The sequence below is a fragment of the Mustela lutreola genome, chromosome 1 (genome assembly GCF_030435805.1).
Source record: "Mustela lutreola isolate mMusLut2 chromosome 1, mMusLut2.pri, whole genome shotgun sequence".
Lineage (NCBI taxonomy): Eukaryota > Metazoa > Chordata > Mammalia > Carnivora > Mustelidae > Mustela > Mustela lutreola.
In genome coordinates, this window is record NC_081290.1 from 1,815,111 (window position 1) to 1,834,571 (window position 19,461).

The window sequence follows — 19,461 nt, forward strand, 5'->3', positions numbered from 1 at the left end:
TGGAGTAGTACTCAGCCATGAAAAAGAATGAAATCTTGCCATTTCTGACAACATAGATGAGCCTCAAGGACATTATGCTGAGTTAAATAAGTCAGACAGATACCAGATGCTCTCTCTTCTACGTGAAGTCTGTCTCTCTCTGTATATATAGGATCATCTTGGGGGCACCATGAGTGTGAATATTCCGTAAGGTGTAGCCCTGAGCCTCCGCTGGAGGCACATGACATGGGGTCATGAGACGTTTACGATATCCGTGTGAGACAGAACGCTCAACACCACGTGACTTTCACAGCCCAGCGCTGAGAATAAAGAAAATTCTTGCTTCAAACTCTTACACTGTGCAAGGGCCACATCTTGATTATGACTGAGTCTCCATTTCCCTGTGTTGATACGTCCTTGTTAACGTAAAGGTGCATCAGTCGTGGTTTCCCCTTTCTCCCCACTGGCTTTTGGGGAGAGCTTACCTGAGGTCAGACCTGTGTTATTTAATCCTCACCACAAGTCAGTGTGGTGGTTACTGTTGTTCCCATGTTAAGGTGAGGAAACTATGTTTCTTAGTATGTTAAGCTTGCATCAGGGGTCAGCAGAGTTTTCGCGTCCAGGGCCGGGTCACAAGTATTTTGGGCTCTGGGGGCCACGCGGCTACTCCGCTGTGACGCGCAGACGTAGAAACGGACACAGACGACACGTAGGTGCGTGAGCAAGTGTGGCTCTTTTCCAATGAGGCTGTCGGGCCACTGCAAGTTGAATTTCCTGTCATTTTCATGCTCTTGAAATATTGTTTTGATATTTTTCCAGCCATTTGAAAATGTTAAATGCGTGGCCCCTGGCAACATGTGGAGGGCCTGGGCCGGACTGCAGGCCGCCGTGTGTAGACTCCCGGCTTGCACTGCTGGTAAACCGTGGGGCTGCGGGAAGCCGAGGCCCGGCGGGGTCCGAAACCTTTCAATGAAGTGCGGTCCTGGGCGTGCCTTTCCGTTGTTATGACGGCCGTTTAGCCCTCAAATAATAGAGGATTAACCGGTGATCTTGGAAGGGGAAGGGGTGAGGGCATCTTGACCGAGAGGCTTCTACAGACCATCGCAATGACTGCAAGTAACTCAAAGACACTCAAAGCCACAGATTCACTTGGGCTATTCCAGCGACCAATGCAATAAAAAAATAACCCAGGCTTATTTTTTTTAAATGACTTTGGGGGACATCTGAATTTACCTCTAGAAGTGAAAAGTGATACCTCATATTTTTGTGTGTGAGCCCAAATGCCTGTTTTCCAGGGATCCCAATCCTCTGGGGTGGATGTGCCCCGTGAGTCACAGGCTTAGGGAAACTTCAAATACGTGCTCTTCGGTGAACAGCAGGGCCCACGGCTCGTGTGGGGAGCGTTGCGCACTGCAGCACACTTAGAATCTGTAAAAACTTGTTGGCACTTGAGAAGAGGTGGAAGTTATAGTATCTGAGCTTTGTTCTTTGTTCATTATGGACTTCACAGGATTTAAGATAGTTTCTTAGAGATGATTATTTTAGGTTAATTAAATACCGCCTCATCAAATCAAAGACCCGAGGCAGGAACGTCTTACTGGAGGTTTACTGCTTTTCAAACAGCCATTAATTCTAACAGACACATTTATATTCCTCCGTGCTTGGACACATCTCACAACATGTTGTGCAAGGTTCTGCCCAGGTGATTTCCCACGAGAACAGGTGCCTGCTTGTTCTCTGCCAAAGGCCAGGTTTACCCAATAGCAAGTTTGCAGCAACCATGACCTCCAACCCTGAGCTTTCATGTTATCTTGAGCGATATCTTCAAGAGTAAAATGTTCATCTCAAAAGAGATTGGTCTAAGACATGTAAGTCTAAAGGATACAGCAGGACAGATTTCTAGTGGGGCAGTGGGTCCCACGTCGTAAAATCTGAAGATACCTGCAGTGACAGGTTCTTTTCGTGTTTTGCTCGACCTCAGGGATTGCTAACTGAAAAGCCAGAGTTCTTATAGCTCTTCCCTTGATGCTAACGAGGATTCTTACACTTATGACACGGCAGTGGGGAAGACTGCAAAAGCTCCACAGCCTCCACCTCCTAATGCCTATTGTCTCTGTTGGGGTTTGGTTATTACTAGCATTTGCAGCTTCAGCAGAATTATGCAAGGGAGGAAAGTGCTGTCACGGGCGGCGAGTGAAACACTGTGTCTTCCTTCACTGTTGCCTGTTAGTGAGTTGCTGATGGCCGCCAGGAACCCTTGTACTGTTCCATGAGAGACTGAATACCTATTTGCCCGAGCAAACCTAAATCTTTTCTTTTCTTTTCTCTAGATCGTGATACCATTCTTCAGTCTTTTAATCAAAGATATTTACTTCCTCAACGAGGGCTGTGCCAACCGCCTTCCGAACGGCCACGTCAACTTCGAGGTAAGGGGAGGCCGCGGGATCCGAGCGCAGGGAGAAGCCGGCCCGGGGACACTCCCTCCCGGCCAGGCCGCCTGCGTCGCTTCTGAAGTTCTAGAACCAAGTTTTCTCTCTGTCTGTTGTTTTGTAAGGAAATACCGCTCCCGAGGACCGAGTAGAATAAATTAGCTGCAGGGTTGTTATTAATAATTATCTGGAGGGATGTGCGTAGATGTTTACCTGTTCCGCACAGATACCTAGAGCTAGTTTGTATGAGATTAAGAAAGTCACGTAGTTCAGTTGGTTCGAAGCCAGAGGGGGAAGAAACACCCGTGGAATGCCCATGATTTTCGTGACCGCTTTTCAACTCTTCTTTTTCTTAGAAATTTTGGGAACTGGCCAAACAAGTGAGTGAGTTCATGACGTGGAAACAGGTGGAGTGTCCGTTTGAGAGGGACCGGAAGATCCTGCAGTATCTGCTCACGGTGCCGGTCTTCAGTGAGGACGGTGAGTGGTCTCGGGGCCGAGCCGCCCATCCCCACATCCCGCAGCCTGCCGTTGGGGCGCGCGCGGGTACAGTGGGCCTTGGTCTGGCCCGTCACCAACATGAGGCCTGTCTTCTGAACTCATCCTCCTGAAGAGTTTTCTGTTGCGCAGGGAACCACGTGGTGTGCCCCTAAAGTACTGGCCAGGCCCTCACTCTTTACCCACAAACAGATTGTTTCTGTGTTTAAACATTCCCTGTAATCCTAGCGCTGCCAAGCTTTGGGGACACATGGGGACAGTCCTTTGAAGGATGTTTTCCCCACCTTGTTTGAAACTTGCTTCACTGGAGGACAAAGGTGTTCTGTTTGTGGCACGTTGGCATTAAAAGTTATTTGAAAAACAAACAAAAATAGTCGCTACCTGCTGCTATTTGGAGAAGTAGTGGGAAATCTTGACCTGTTAAGATGTTAATGAATTTTAGGCAGAAACAGTGATTGTCTATACTGAAAAAAAAATGATGAGAAGAGAGATAAACTTTATAAAAGACTGAGGGACTTATTCTTTCGATCTTTTATATTCTAATATCTTGGGACTCAGTGGTGTTAGTAATTTCTCGTAGCAGATCGGTGCTGTTAGTGACCCTGACCGACGTGTGCTTCACACTTGACATTACCCATCCCAGAGGGGCCTTGAGCGTTCACAATCCCTACACGTGGGGTTAATACCGAGCTTTTACATCTTTGAGTGAGATTGTTTTTGATTTTAAACTAAAGAAAAAAATATTAGAAGAATGAAAAAGTGGACTGGAAAATCTGGCTTTATAGCTAAGAAAGGCTTTTGTAAAAATCAAGGCTAGCAGGAGAGAACCTCCTCCCCCCGTAAAGAACGTGGATGTGAGCCTGTGGCAGCATCGTGTGGCTTGCGTTTGAAAGCTGTTAAACTCAGAAACTTCAGTTAATTAAGTACCTTTTTGGCCCAGAGGCCCCTTGAGTTGTTTTTTTGTTTTTTGTTTTTTGGGGGGTTTTCCTTTTTGTTTTTTTTTTTTTTTTAAAGATTTTATTTATTTATTTGAGAGAAAGAGAGAGCCTGAGCCGGGAGAGGTCAGAGGGAGAAGCAGACTCCCCGCTGAGCAGGGATCCCAATGTGGGACTCAGTCCCAGGACTCCAGGATCATGACCCGAGCCGAAGGCAGACGCTTAACCAACTGAGCCACCCAGGTGCCCTGGCCCCTTGGATTTTGTTGAGATGGTCAGTCAGGCCAAGTGATGTTCTGTGTTCTCACAGCAACCGGGGTGCTTCCCAGTGGTAGATGACATGCTAGAGTCTTGCTTCGGGTTCAGCTGATGAACGGGGTGTTGGCGGGGGTGGTGCGCAGGAGAAGGCCTCAGTGTTCACGCGCTCTTACTTTGGTTGATTGCAGCGCTCTACCTGGCTTCCTACGAGAGTGAAGGACCTGAAAATCACATAGAGAAGGACCGATGGAAGTCCTTACGGTGAGTCTGCGCTTCTCATCGCTGTGCCGCTCGACGGGCTGCGTGGGACTTACTGGAGGAAAGCCACGTGCTTTCTGTGGGACGTCCCTCCTGTGTTCCAGTCCTTTCTGTGGGACGTCCTTCCTGTGTTCCGGTGCTCTCTGCTTCTTTTCTCTTGTCTCCTGAATCTTCGCGGCTGAAAACCCTCCCTGCCCTCATTCAGTTTTATGGCCTTCCATTTGTTTATGCCGTCGTGTGTGCGGTGACTCTGCTGTCACGTGTGCGGTGACTCTGCCGTCGCGCGTGCGGTGACTCTGCTGTCACGTGTGCGGTGACTCTGCCGTCGCGCGTGCGGTGACTCTGCCGTCGCGCGTGCGGTGACTCTGCTTTCCTTCTTCCTCGTTGTTTTCCGCGCAGTGTGAATGGTAGAGGGAGCACCGTCTCGTTCCCTTCATCTAAGAGATAACAAGTTCAGACTCGGTTTCTGAAGAGTCCTAACAAACACTAAAATTTTATTTGACTGTGATGAGACCCAAGTACCGGTTGGTTCAGTCAGTCTGAGTGTGTCACTCTCTTGGCGACTGCATTTTGGTCCCCATTTTGGTTTGAGAGAAGGAGGAAGTTAGGACTTTGTCTTTTGAAGATGTGCTTGTTGGAGCAGGTGGAGAGGGGTAGAGGGAGAAGGAGAGAGAGAGAAGCCCGAGCAGAGCACAGAGCCTGATGCAGGGCTTGGCCTCAGGACGCTGACATTGTGACCTGATCAGAAACCCAGTGGACGCTCAACGGACTGAGCCTGCCAGGCAGGCACCCCAGAAACTGGGACTTTAAACATGATCCAGTATCTATTCAAATTAAAGAATTGTGTTAATCTACTGGCATTTTCAAGTCGATGCATTTTCCAAAAAACCAGGATAGGTAATAGGTCAATGTATATTTTAACCATTTGAGATATTTAATAAGTAAAGTAGCCCAGGATACATTATTCCCATAGTCAGAAGTGCTCTATTTGTATTTTTGCTGAGAGACGCTGGGACATGTGCCCTGTGGTACCAGGCCGACGAGCACGTTTCTCCTCTTCCCAGAGTCCTTGGGAATCTTCATCTCACTTGACACTGGGCCACATTTCATGAAGCAGCGTGTCTCAGTTAGATCTGGTTTTGTGTGATTTATTTGGACGCACATGAGGACGGATGCGGTCCGGAGACAGTGGAATCGCTATGCTTAGAGCTCGTCACGGGGATGGGTGAGCGATTGGTTTCTTTTTTTTTTTTTTTTAAATAAAGATTTTATTTATTTATTTGACACAGAGAGATCACAAGTAGGCAGAGGCAGGCAGAGAGAGAGGAGGAAGCAGGCTTCCCGCTGAGCAGAGAGCCCGATGCAGGGCTCGATCCCAGGACCCTGAGATTATGACCTGAGCCGAAGGCAGAGGCTTTAACCACTGAGCCACCCAGGCGCTGGTGATTGGTTTCTTTTATTCCAGACACAAACTAGAAGAAGGTGCGCCGACACCCGGCGTCAGGGGAACGTTAGCAGGCTTGCGGGCCGGCGCGCAGGTGGACGGTCATAAACTGTGGGCCTGCCAGTGACATATTTATATTAAGATTTCATATACTCTGTTGGGTTCACGGATATTTGGGGCACTCCTCAGTGCTGGGTGAGAGCTTTAGGAAGGACTGACTCCTTGTTCCCTGCTTTCCGTGTTTCTTCTTCTTTTTACTTCCCTTTCCAATTGTTTTTAAGAGCTTGGAGTTGATACGGGCCCCGAGTAGAGCTTAGCTCTCGTGACTTGTATCGATCTGTAGGCACTGGTAAGCCAGGAAAGCGGCCGCACTTACAGGATACCTGGCGTCAGCCTTCCCTGTGGGATCCAGACACGTTAATGGTCCGAGCCTCCCACATGCGTCTTGTCCAGGCTTTTCTGGTTGTGATTCTTTACGCCGCGTTCCTCGTGGCCAGAGCTTAGTCGGAAGGGCTCATAAAGTCAGAGCGCTGACAGCGAAAACTAAAGACCGAGTTGCACGACCTCTTCTCATATCTACGTGTACCGGACACATGATATACAGTAACGGTTAACGTTCGATTGCTTGAAATGTGAACAGAGACGTGAGTGGATAGTTTAGAAATGGGAAGGGAAAAAGAGGGTGCCCTGTACAGGCTTAAACTCCGGGACAAATCCATGCGTCTGCCCGCGGCTGTGCTCCGCTCTAACGTGCTCAGTAGCGACACTTCTGGGAAGTGTTCTCCGAGGGGCCACCTCAGCCCAAAGAGAGAGAACGGTGTGTGGGGAGATCTGCAGAGAGACACAGGGAAGATGTTCTTCTACAACACACTAGTTTCTCCATGGGAGTGGTTTGTACGGAGCCTCGAAGAACAGACTTTCACTGCGCCCTTTCCACATCCTGGGTCGTCTCCAGCCCCTCCGCACTGCCTCCCGTCTCTGATCCGTATCTCCTCCGACGGAGAACAAGGCAGACGCCTTCCCCCCTTCCAAGCCGACGGGCGATTTTTAGTGCCCTGCTTCTTACCCCGATGACAACGTAAGCCCCTCGAGGGCAAGCACGGGGTCTTCCATGCCTGCTGCGGCGCTGGGCCCGTGCTCCTGCCTCGCTGGGGAAGGATGTCGGGTTGCGGCAGGTGTTGGCCAAATCGGAGCAGCCACCAAGAGGACAAGGAAAATAGGCCATGATCGTTTGCAAAGCTGCATGTTAAGTGGACACAAAGGCTAATTGTTCTAGGCTGATAGTACCTACCTGAAACTTGTATCACTCTAACGTAGAAGGCAGTCAGGTGACTCCCCATAGACGCTTTTCCTGCTGGCGCTGGCGCCAGTCACCTGGGCTCAGCAGTGACAATGACAAACATCCACCTGGGGGTGGACACCGGTCTTGTCCCTGGCTGTTTAAATGCCTTCCGTGGGCACTGGAATGGGCAGATGCTTCTCTACTGAGTAAGCCCACCTGTGACCAGACCAGTGCAGACGTGAACGTTTCTTCCTCTCTCTAACTCTGCGTAATCGAACTCGGGGCCTAGGAGAGGTGGAACCGGTACCGGGCGGGACACTGTAACCCAGACCCGAGTCCGCCGTCGCATCCCGTGTCTCACTGTCGTCTGTTGTTCTTCAGGTCCAGCCTCTTAGGCAGAGTTTGAGGAGCGGGCGCTGACCGTGGCTGCCGCTGAGCCGCGTGGACCTCCGAGGGCTGCGTCTCCCGCACCCAGTTCTGCAGAGTGTCCCGTAGTCCCCGCAAGCAGGCCGGCTCCGGGCAGACGGGGACGCGCGTCCCATGGCCGGCGGATGACTGGGACTCTGGGAGACGGAGATGTTCACGGAAGACGCCTGAGAAAGAATTCTCTGCCGGCGCGGCCCGTGATTCATCTTCTGGAATTTCCATGTGAATCACAGCTCTGCACCTGGACGGAGCTTTCTTCTGTGTGTGTTTGTGTTTTGTTTTTTGTTTTTTTTTTTTTGCTTGAACATTTGCTGCTAATGGGACTTGCCCAGCTGAGGGCTGGCTCTTAGGAAGCCCGTGTTTCCTTAACTTAAGTGAAGAAGGGAGAGGAGGGAGGGGAGAAAACCTTCGCTGTGGATCCGGACTTGAGCTCCAGGGCCTTGCCCGGAGCAGGAAGACGGGTTCAGCGCGGACTCAACGTCGGTTCCCCGCAGTGTGTGCTGCGCTTCCTGCGTTTCCGGTTCCTCTGCTCCCTCTTCCCACAAGATTTTGAGTTGGCTGCTGGTTAGCAAACTCCTTTTTACCCATATAAGTTATTTAATATAATGAAGCTCAACACTATGGTTGGAAAATAGCCACTGGGGAAAAAAGCAGCAGACTGTCGTGGGACTGCTTGCGTTCTAGAAGGACTGTTGGTTTTCTCTGCCTTCTGAGCTGTTTACAACTGACCACTGTGTTCTACAGATGTATTTTTCAGTAGCTGTTTTGTTACTTAGTTTTCCATCATGCCTATTTTTTCCCTCTTGTAAATCTAAATTATCTGACTTTAAGAGTCTTGGAAAAAACCCATGGCCTAATTACAACTTAATTTTTTGAGCAGACTGTTCTTTTTCATTATGTTTGGGAGTCTGTTGGTGACTAAACACGTGAACCCGCGCCTCCACTGCGGCCGTGAAGGAAAACAAATGACAAACATCTTGCTGTTAACTCAAAGGTCGATCTAATTGTGAAGTAGTTCACCTTGTTAAACATCTCAATAAGCCTGTCCTTGCTCTGCAAACAGCCATCCTGTGTGTTTACTCTAGGAGAAACTGTAGAGTAGTAAACTGCTAATGAAGAAAACAAAACACCATGTTCAAAACCAGAGACGTATCTGAGAACTTAATGACGCGGTTTCCCAAAACAGAGCATGTGTGTGTGCTGCACGCCTTCCCCGCAGACCGAACGTGTCGCCAAGTTGTCCCTTTACAACCGTCAATATATCTTACACTCCCCGCCGGAGCTGTGGCGTCTCTTTCTTCTTTTATGGATGGGGTCGTGGGGGGCCGGGGGAGGGGCTGTCCGAGCAGTTCAGCTCAGTGACCGGCGTGAGCGTGTCTGTCCTGGAGGAAGAGGCCCGCCGGGGTACGTGCGTAGACATTTATCTTCTAGAAAGGGGTCGGAGCACGCGTTGAATAACAAGCACTGGCCGGGCACCGCACGCGCTTAGTGGATCACCAGCCCCCCTTTAGAGGTGTGGGAACGGGTGCATTAATAATAATAATAATAATAACAATCTGTCCAAGGCCACATGGCTATTACTAGGCCCGGAGATTGGAAGGAGGCCTAGGATTCCAGAGGCCAGGCTTTAACCCATGCGGCCGAGCCTTCTTCAGCTTCACTAGGACCTTTCAGACTTGTCAGCCCCGGGATCTCGCTGGGGAGCAGCTTTGGGTTCTGTAGGTCTGGGTAGGGCACAGAGGATGCTAACGCACCGGTGCTGGAACCTGCTGAGAGCAGCGAGGCGCCCGCCATACCGGGCTCTCCCCGGGCTCTGTGCCCCCTTCCTTGTCCCGGGGCAGCGGCGCGGTTTTCTCGCGAGCGTCCCCACCCAGGGCAGCCCACTGCCGGCTGCTGGCCCGATCTGCCACCAGCTAACCACGGCTGGAAAAAATCAACAGAATAAAATTTTCCAATTTGTGAAAATCCTATGAAATTCACATTTCGGTGTCCTTAACGTCAAACGCAGCCACGCTCCTCCGGTCCGCACCGTCTTGGGGCCGCGTTCTGCCCTGGAGTCCCCCGGCAGCGGCGCGGCCCGCGCAGCCTCCCACGGCCGCCTCCCCCCCCCCCCCCGGCCCTGCCGGAGCGTTTGCCCACCGGGCCCCGGGCCCCCGCGGTCCTCCTGCGCGTCCCATCGTGGGTTTGCAGAGGCGGCGTGAGGTCGTGAGGTCTCTCGTGGGGCATGAGGCGCGCACACGTGGCTGCTGGAAATATTTTACTGAAGGGGAATCGGCTTAAAACACGGGACGCTGAGTCTTCGCGGGAAGTTGCCATCGGCCCACGCAGCCTCTTGTCTTAACATCTGGATAAACCAGGCTCCAAGCGATCACCAGCTCTTCTCTCCGTGCCGTGGCTCAGACCCCCCAGCAGGCTCCAGTCCCACGGGTGCGGCTGCACCGCGGCCCCAAGCCTCTGGAAACTCAGCGTGGGCGGCCCTGGCCCTGTCACTGGTAGGTTCAGACTCGGGAGGTCGCCTGTCTGGACGTGCCACACATTCTGCAACAGACTCTGTCCTGAGGCCTGGGGGCAGTCTGAGGCCTGGGGAAGCCTCCAGAAACCTGGGGTGGGGAAGGAGGGAAGAATGAACCTTTCTCCAAGGACGTGTCCCTGGTGTCTGCCCACGGGCTTGAGCTCCCCAGGAGCAGCCTTTCATCTCACCAACCCCTGTCCTCTTACCCTCACCGTGGGAGGTTTTCGGCTTCACCTGTCCCCCGACTGGCTCCTGGCTCCGACACCCCCGCCCAGTGCCTCTGCTGCCTTGTGCCTTCCTGCTGGCAGCTTCTTTCTGTGCTTGCCTGGCCTCCTGCCCTGAGGACCTCCAGAAACCACAGCCTAAAGAGGGGGCCCTGTAGCTAAACCCTACAGGAATGTTGACTTATGGATTATTAACATCTTCTACCTGCTGCTGGGGGACATTCTGTTTACCCTGTGACGGGTCTCAACAAAAGACAGTGCCAGCCTCTTCCCCAAAGCTGTCTTACCATCCGCATGGAGGGTGCACAACGGCTGGTAATTTTCCTTTGCAGCTTAGGGTTCAAAGGAATTCCTAGATTCGTTGCCTGGGGGGAAACGTGAGTTACCTGGAAGCTAGTAACTAAACATAGAAAACTCAAAGATATTCTGATAGCAGCTTGGTGAGCTTCTCCCTTGAGACATTTTTTCTTTTAAGATTTTATTTCTAAGTCCTCTCTACACCCGCAGTGCGGCTCAACTTTCAACCCCGAGATCAAGAGCAGCACACTCCACCCTGAAGACATTTGAAAAGGAAAGATGTTTGCCAGATTTGGACTTCGAGTGTTTCGGTGGAAAATTAAAACTTCCTGGAGAAGTCAAGCCGCATTTTTTTCTGGATTTGAATGATCGAATCTTCCCCTTGTCTCTTTCACGGAAACAAGACCAATGGCTCCCCTTAAAAGCTGACAAAAGACATGTTGGGGTTTGAGGTTTATGCATCCGAACCCAACGGGTCAGGGGCCTAATGTCCAAAACTAACAAATAAGGTTTGCTTCATGCAAAAAAGACCACTGCCCTAATTCTATATGAAAACTCAACTCCTCCTAAAGGATGTGTATATATACTTTTTTTTTTTTTTTTAACTGAATGCATTGGCCAACGTTTTTGGATTTCTAGGCACCGGTTTTGTAGGTCCTAATTTAGGGAATTAAAGAGGGGAAGGGAAATGATATTTCGTAGAATCAAGAAGAAAACGCTGTACTCCTTGAAGGGACCGAACCATGAAACAGTTTGCACTCGTTCCCTCTCTCCGCCTGTGCTGCTTGGAGACAATGAGAGTCCGCGTGAATCATCCTTCTCTAGACGGACCGCTGTGGGCTGAAACACGGAGTTGAAGGACTGTGGGCATTCTTAAATTTTTTGCAAAGCAATTATGAAATTTCACATGGGCAGGTGAGTGGTGTGACTTGAGGTGCGCCCAGAAGTGTGCTGAATGCAGGAGCAGCCGGTTACCGGCCTGGTTATTGCAGACTCACAGGTTTTTGCTTTGTTTGGGTTGATTGAATCTCAACCGTACCTCTAAGACATTTGGATTTTGGAAATAAGTAGAAATTTAAGTAATTCCATTCCACTCATTGGTGCCCAGAGACCAACAAGGGAGATCCAAGGCACTGAGGTTGGTTTTCATTAGGATGATGCTTAGTTGGTCTGCTAACATTCCCCTCTGTTTATGAGTACCAATAATCATAACAAGAAACCCATCTTTTAAAATTTTTATTTTTTTTTATTTTTTTAAAGACTGTATTTATTTATTTGACAGACAGAAATCACAAGTAGGCAGACAGGCAGAGAGAGAGAGGGAGAAGTAGGCTCCCCACTGAGCGGACAGCCCTATGTGGGGCTCGATCCCATGACCCTGAGATCATGACCCGAGCCGAAGGCAGAGGCTTCAAGTCACTGAGCCACCCAGGTGCCCCAAGAAACCCATCTTTAAAAATAATATTACAGTCCATAATTTAAAACAACCCAAAAACCTGGGACCAAGATTGCTCAAGGTTTTGGGATAAGTCAGAAATCTACTCCGTGAGAGTATTAGATGCACATTTCATGAGGTCAAGTGCTAAACCTGACCGTGCGGAGATCTGTGGGACTTTGGGGACGTCTCCCTTCCTCTCTGAACCTCAGGGTCCTCCTCTGTGAGCGATGGGTCCGGACTAACTGCTGTGGAATGACCATTCCTGAGCTAAGGGTCTGAGGTTTGGGAAAGCCCTCCTCGGCTTGCCGGGCTCAAAGGCGAATTCGCAAGTAAACACGGCGTCTCACATGCGGCCGCAGCCTTCTCTTCCTCCCACCGGCCTCTTCTGTGTGTGTCCTTGTGTCTGAGGATGGAAGGGATCAGAGGCTAATGCTCCTCAGAGCCATTAGAAGTTCCAGTCACCATCGGGCCGTGTCCCACACCGGGACAGAGCTCTCTACAGGGCAGAGTGGCCGCTGCACCAGAAACCAGAAAACACCCTCATGCGAGGCCAGTGGAATGATTTCAAAAGTGCCAGAATAAGAAACACACTTTCTGAAGGCGACAAGAATAACTCTTTGGGTTGCACTAATCGTTGCCACAGCGGCTGTGGTCATCGTGCCTGATGATGTGGATAAAATCACACAGAAATTGCCTGTTCACACCTTGGCTCTCAAACACGAGTCACGCTTTGGCTCAGAAGACCTGGATTCACACCAGGGATGATCAGAGCCCGCTCCTGTGTTTTGTCTTGGGCCCGAGAGGCCCTCCTTGGTGGGAAGCGGCAGAGTCTAACTCGCCTGTCAGGGGACGTCCCACGCTGTCGGACGCCGGAAGGGCCACACGCCAGTGCCCTGAGGACGGACACCTTCCCTGGAGCTGCGGAGGCTGCAGGAATCCAAATCCAGGGAGACCCCGGCCGTGGAGGGAAAAATCAGGGGGAAGATCGCAACAGGCATGACCTCCGAAGAGGGAGAAAAAAATATGGGGGGAGGATCTGTACATCACAAAGCTTTTGGCAAGTTTAGGAAGACGCGGGATGCGGCAACGTCACTGGGACTATGCGGGGAAGCGACAACCTGCTAGCTACCAAGGTAGATACTCGATAAATGATAGAACTGGGGGAGCAGGAGGATTGCTCGTCAGTGCAGTCACTGCCGGAGCTGAGTCCAGACCATCTAGTGAGATTCTGGAAAATGGGCATCACCGGTCCCTCTCCTCCGTCTTCTTCAGAAATGACCAAGTCCTGGGGCGCCTGGACGTCTCGGTCGGCCGGACATCTGTCTTCAGCTCAAGTCCTGATCTCAGGGTCCTGGGATCGAGTCCTGCATCGGGCTCCCTGCTCAGTGGGGAGCCTGCTTCCCCCTCTCCCTCTGCTGCTCTCTCTCTCTGTCAAATAAATAAAATCTTAAAAAGAAATGACCAGGGCGCCTGGGTGGCTCAGTGGGTTAAGCCTCTGCCTTCGGCTCCGGTCATGATCCCAGGGTCCTGGGATGGAGTCCCGCATTGGGTTCTCTGCTCAGCAGGGAGCCTGCTTCCCTTCCTCTCTCTCTGCCTGCCTCTCTGCCTGCTTGTGATCTCTGTCTGTCAGATAAATAAATAAAAATTTTTAAAAAAGAAAGAAACGACCAAAGCCTTTGTTGCAAGCCAAAGAGAAGCTGACTGGAGTGCTTGCCTCTCCACCAATTTGGACCTAGGAAGTAAGGATAACCCACGGGGTTCTTGGGTGGCCCCCCAAAGGCTCAGCCATTGTGAAACACTTTCTTTCCTTCAGACCACTCTTTTGGCTCACACAGCAGTCCAGCCCTGTGTGCCGTCAGGGGCAGTCGAATGAGTGGGATCCCTTAGCTCTCTGCCCTTACATCTTGCGAGGCAGTGAGGATCCAGACTTATTACCAAAATATTCCTATACATGGAACTTTCGAGGTTCAGAGAGTTTAAGACATGGTACCAACAGGTCTTCGAGTTATTTTCTCGGCCCACAGCTGTCAGTCCTGAACAAGTCCGAAGGGAGTTTTAGTCGGCCCCATCCAGGCTTGTCCAGCCTTCACTTCCCAGACTGTGTCCTCCGTGAAACTCTGGGCTCCAGCAGGGGTGGAAGGAACAAAGGAACAAAGCTGTGTTCCTGCTAAGACCAGCCGCCTCTTTTAGCAAAACTCCCAGGTGCGTCTGTCTGTACAGAGCCTCTCTTTTCTTCGCCCTAACAGCGAGTCCCATAGATGGTCTCTACTTGGGATGCACTTGGGCCCAGAAGGTGACGGTCATGTGACTCATCACGGGGTGGACGGAGCCAGCTCAGCCCTGCTGATGATGGACGACACTGCTCCCAGGAAGGCTGCAGATTTCCAGCCTACCTGCTTCACCTGCTCTGTGTCCCGGAGCTTCCTGCACGCCTCGCTCCAGAGCAAGACATCACTTTCTTCAGCGTAACGGATCCAGGCGAGCAGCTGGAAGGTTTCAATCTGTTACTCTCATTCATTCGGTTACGTGATCGACTAAATCATTTTACGCTAGCTTTCTAGCTGGCAGAATTTCAAGGCGTCCAGTAGAGTGAAATCTAACGATTTATGCCACGAGGGGAGACATGAGGAAAAGCAGAACTTGCAAAGCCCTGAAATATAAGAGCTTTGAAAGTTTTCCCAAGCCGTTGATTAGTGTAGCTCTCAGGCTGGCTGCCGAGTGGCCTGGGACCCAACCACAGTCCAGGACTGTTTCCTGCACTAGGCGGATTCCTTCGAAGGCAGCCAGCCTGCCTAGGGCTCTGCCCAGCTTCCCGTCCTTAGCAATTCCTGTTTGCAGCTATCCTGGCATTTGTTTTTTTAGTAAAGGTTTTGTTTATTTGACAGAGAGAGTGAGCACAAGCAGGGGGAGCTGCAGGCAGAGGGAGAGGCAGACTCCCGGCCGAGCAGGGAGCCCCACGCAGGACTCGATCCCAGCACCCTGGGATCATGACCTGAGCTGAAGGCAGCCCCCCGGGTGCCCTATCCCAGCACTTTGGAAGTTACAGATTCCCTGTCAAGAAAACAAAGGGAAAATCTCCAAGATTTGCTGAGTTCCTATGCCCGCTGCACGCAGTGCCAAGGCCAGGGATACGGAGGCGTGAGTGAGACCCAGCACCTAGGCTAGGGGCTCACCTCCCCGAGAAAATCACGCTCCGCAGTGCAACAGGTGTTGGGAGCTCTTCTCTTCTGGACGCTGTCCCCAACGCTTTCTTCCTGTCTAAGGAGTCCGGGAGCTCAGAGCCCTTTCCAGGGCGGACGCAAACCTGAGGTTTTACCGACGTCTGCCCAGGGAGACCCCTCCTGCCTGCAGGTCGGGCCGCGTGTTTCCTCGAACTGCCCCCAGGCAGAGGAGGAAGGTCCCTCCTGGAATCCAATGAGTCCCCGTCCCCCTCCCCCCCCCCCCCGGCCTCCCGCCCCCCACGCTGTGCAGAGGTGGGGGTGGGGGTGGAGCTCCTCCAGGAGGAGGCCAGTGCCTTGCTGTCACCCAGCCTCCCCGGGAGGCGCCCTTCCCTCACTGCCCCGAGACTGGACGCGCTGCCAGCAGCCGTCCCCGCAGAAGGGCACAGATGACGTGCCCTTGTCGAAGAACCCGCCTTCTTCCTGCTGCCTCAGGGTTAAGCTGTGGCTGAGCGGGAGGTGGGAGCCGCTGGACGAAGGGTCTGGGCTCTGGCCTGAGACGCTGCACTTTCCCTCCAAGTCTGTGTAGAGCCGCGGAAGGGTTTTCAGCTGAGGTGAGGAGGCCAGAGGTGCGTCTCGGCCAGAGGACACTGGCTGCTCAGAGACGATGAGCTGGCCTGGGCAGGGGCGACCTGAGGGTGACTTAGGGGACGGAGCAGAAGATGCTTGTCTAGACCGGACAGCGATCAGGAGAGCCTGAGCCTGAGGAGCGAGGATGGGGAGCAGGGGAGGGTTGGGAACACGCTAACAAGGCAGAGAAGGCGGCCTGGGGGAGGGTGACCGAGGGGTTGTCCTAGGTCTGTGTTCAGGCGAATGGTGTCCCCTGCAAAGATCAGTCAGAGTCCAAGTACCTGGGACAGGGACCAGCGTCCTAGTCCCAGTCCCCGAGAATGCCACTTTATTTGGAGGGAGGGTCTTCACAGACATTAGTGGGGGCCCCAAAGCAATACCATTGGCGTCTTCCTAGAGGGCGGGGAGCTGAAACAGAGCCAGACGGGGGGAGACGGCCATGGGGGGACGCAGTCCGCAGCTACACGTCAAGGAACTTCCCGAGGTTCGGAGCCGGGTCCTCCGCGGTGTCTTCGGCGGGAGCCCGGCCCGGCGGACAGCGTCTGTCTCTGCTGCTCCAGCCGCTCGTTTGCTCCGTTCGAGGCTCTTCGTCATCACAGCAGCCCCCGCGAGCTAACGGCGTCTCCCGTGACTCAGTTACTTACTCTGAGGTCTGCCATGCATTAACCTTCCTCTGATGAAGACAAGGTTTATAAAGGGACGGGGTAATCCTTCCTACAGGTGACTTTGAACTCCACAACCGCTCTCATCCCACTGTATCTCCGAACATCCTTTAAGGCGTCCTATTTCCTTTATTGACGACCTTCAACTGGATCGTATCTTAATCAATGTGAGATGAAGGGGGAACTTGAAATGTTTACACAAAGCAATTAAATCCCTTGCTGATGGGATCCAGTCCCGGGGGGGGGGGGCCCAGCCCAGGGGCAGGCGGAGTATCTGGGCAGAGTGGCAGAGTCAGGACAGACTCTGGAAACACTGTGCTCCCTCCTTGTGTAGGGTCACATGCTCGGGCCCGGAGAACCTACGTGGCCCGGGGCTGGAGGTTAACGTTTAATCTCTGTACCTGCTGCCAGTTCTTTCTCCTGCTGCTGGGTCAGGACTGAACCTCCCCTGGAATGGCGGGTCTGGAGCTGCTCCCGGCATCTGCAGGCCGGGGTTCGAGTCTCCGTGATGAGGCTCGCCGTCCTGCGGTGAGTAGGAGAAGGGCTGTAGTGGACGTCAGCAGCAGCCGGAGCAGAACAAGTGCAAAGTAAGCATCAGGAGGAAGGGGCTTATTTCCTTACGGAGCATCTCCAGCCGCTTGAGAACTCCCTTCATTGATCGCTTCTCAAAACACCTCGCGGCCCCGGTTTCAGGAGCTCTTTTACATTCACTTCAAAAGTGACTTCGTTCGGTCCCGTTGGTTTAAAATCCTCTGCCATCTGGTGGCTTTTCTATTTATGGGTCTAGGCCTTTTTTAGATGTGGATTCGCCTTGAAGCTTCAGGCCCTCTCACTTGTACAAGCCCTTCGAAGACCCTGGCCCTAATTTTATATTGAGTCTCAAAGTCTTTGTCTTCAAGAAGCTTCTCCTAAAATCATATAAACTCTAGGTTCCTGCAAGCCTGGATCCACATCTTACTGTCCCCTGGACTTCGGACTTGTACGTTGTACCTCTACTGGGACGGCTGTGTCCAAAACACAAAAGCAAAACAACTGGGAATTTCTCACCGGTGGCCGTCACCAGGGCTAGTCACTGAGCCTTTCCAGCTCTGGTTTCCAGGCATGTGGTGGGATTGCACTTCCCGTCATCCCCGGAAGTGAGGCAGAGCTCTGCGATTGCTCTGTCTGATAAAACACGAGTGGAAGTGATTTCATTTCCCAGCAGGAGCTTTCAAAGCCAGAGTTCAGCTCACGGTGCTCCCTTCCAGCCGCGCCGGCGACAGAGGAAAGGGGTCAGGAGGAGGTCTCGGCCCTCCTGGGTCCCTGAGTGAAATCTCGGAGCGGAGCTCCCCGCCACCAGGCAACAGACAGGCACTAAGAGTGGGAAGGAGATTCGCGTGGAATAAGCCAGTGAGACCTGGGAGTGCATTTGTCACCGCAGCCCGTCTTGACTGTCACCAGCCCGTCTTGACTGATGGGCTTCCCAGACAGGCCCTTCTTCCCGTTTTTCGAACTCCGTAAACACCAGAGCAATCCTCTGGTTGCTCTGGCTGGATCACTTGGCCTCAGCCGTGTTTTCTCTTTCTTCCGGTGCGCGCCAGTAGTCCTGTAGACGGCGTCCGTATGTATGGGAACTGACTGCTCTCACCGCCGCTACCCCTTGCTCCAGTTAAGACACCATCAGCTTTTCCCGGATCCTTACGCAGCCTTCCAAACTCTGCGCGCCATCTCAGCGAGGGTGGTGGTTCAGGACACAAGTCCATCTCTGTCACGCACCCTGTTGCCCATACCACCCCAATGGTCTCACATCTCACTCAAAGTCCAATCTGAAGTCCCCAAGGTTGAACCCTGCTGCCTTTCCAGCCTCACCTCCTACCACCCTCCCCCTCGCTCATTCAGATCCAGACATACGCTCCTTTCTAGTCCAGACACACACTGAGCCTCGTCCTAACCGTCCCCTTGGCATGGAGCCTGCTTCGCTGGTCAACGTCATGGCTTGTTTCTTCTTCACCCGCTCTGCTCAGATGTCTCCTTCTCAGTGAGGCCTTCTGGTTGATGCCCTCTTGTGACTGTGAATTATAACAAGAAATATATATTGGGTTTTCTCCCCTTCCTGGTTTGGAGCTCCTAAACCCTTGGAATTTCCTAAGTGAGGAGAGCCATGAAAGTGTCCTTTGTTATGTTAATGTGGTGCTTTTTAGAAAGCCCCTGAGGAAGAGGGCTGGTTGCCAGGAAAACCAACCTTGTGGTTAGAGGGTTGGAACTTTCAGTCCTACCTCCTGGACCTTCCAGAAATTGGAAGTTGCATCAATTGATTCAATCACCAATAGCCAAATGATCTGGTCAGTTATGCCTAAGTAATGAAGCCTCCATATAAGCTGAAAAGGAAGGGCTCAGAGACCATCCAGGTGGGTAACCACGTGTGGAAGCAGAGAAAGTGGTTTTCTGAGCGGCTGTGGAGGCTCTGTGACCCCCGCCCCAGACCTACCCCGTGCTTCTCTTCTAGCTGGCTGTTCCTGAGTCATATTCTTTTAGAACACACCGGTGATCTACTAACTAAGATGTTTCTCTGAACCAAGAAGGAGGTGGTGGAAACCTCAGATCTATAGCCAGTCGGTCAGAAGTTCAAATTACAAGCTGGACTTGCTATTGTCAACTGAATTGGGAGCAGGGGGCAGTATTGTAAGACTTAGCCCTTAACCTATGGGGTCTGAGTCAGAATTCACTGAATCATGGGACATCCAGCTGGTGTTGGAGAATGGCTTGATGGTGTGCCCCTCACGTGTTGGAATTGGTGATCAGAATTCTTTTCCCTAAATCAGCAGCCCCCTCCCTACATGTTTCTAAGCTGGTAATAACACACATCGAGCTGACCGCTACATGCTGGGTTCTCTGCTAAACTGATAGAAATAAACTAATTTACTTACAAATCCCCTGCGACACGGAGGCCATTCTTATTCTTATTTAAGGGGTGGAGAAACTGCGGCACAGAAATGTTAGGGTTGTTCAACCTCGCAAAACTGGTGAATGACGCAGCTTACAGTATCCATGT

The 19,461-nt window shown here is 52.0% G+C and overlaps 1 protein-coding gene across 2 annotated transcripts in view; it reads left to right on the forward strand.

Moving 5' to 3' along the window:
• The window catches only part of RASGEF1B (RasGEF domain family member 1B), a 148,018-nt gene extending 139,228 nt beyond the window's left edge, over window positions 1-8,790 (forward strand). For both annotated transcript variants that reach the window (XM_059153695.1, XM_059153771.1), the window contains exons 11-14: window positions 2,310-2,405; window positions 2,765-2,888; window positions 4,288-4,360; window positions 7,465-8,790. In XM_059153695.1, the coding sequence (XP_059009678.1) occupies window positions 2,310-2,405; window positions 2,765-2,888; window positions 4,288-4,360; window positions 7,465-7,489 (318 nt within the window). In that variant the 3' untranslated portion in view covers window positions 7,490-8,790. The remainder of the gene's footprint in view (window positions 1-2,309; window positions 2,406-2,764; window positions 2,889-4,287; window positions 4,361-7,464) is intronic.
• The last annotated feature ends 10,671 nt before the right edge of the window (window positions 8,791-19,461 follow it).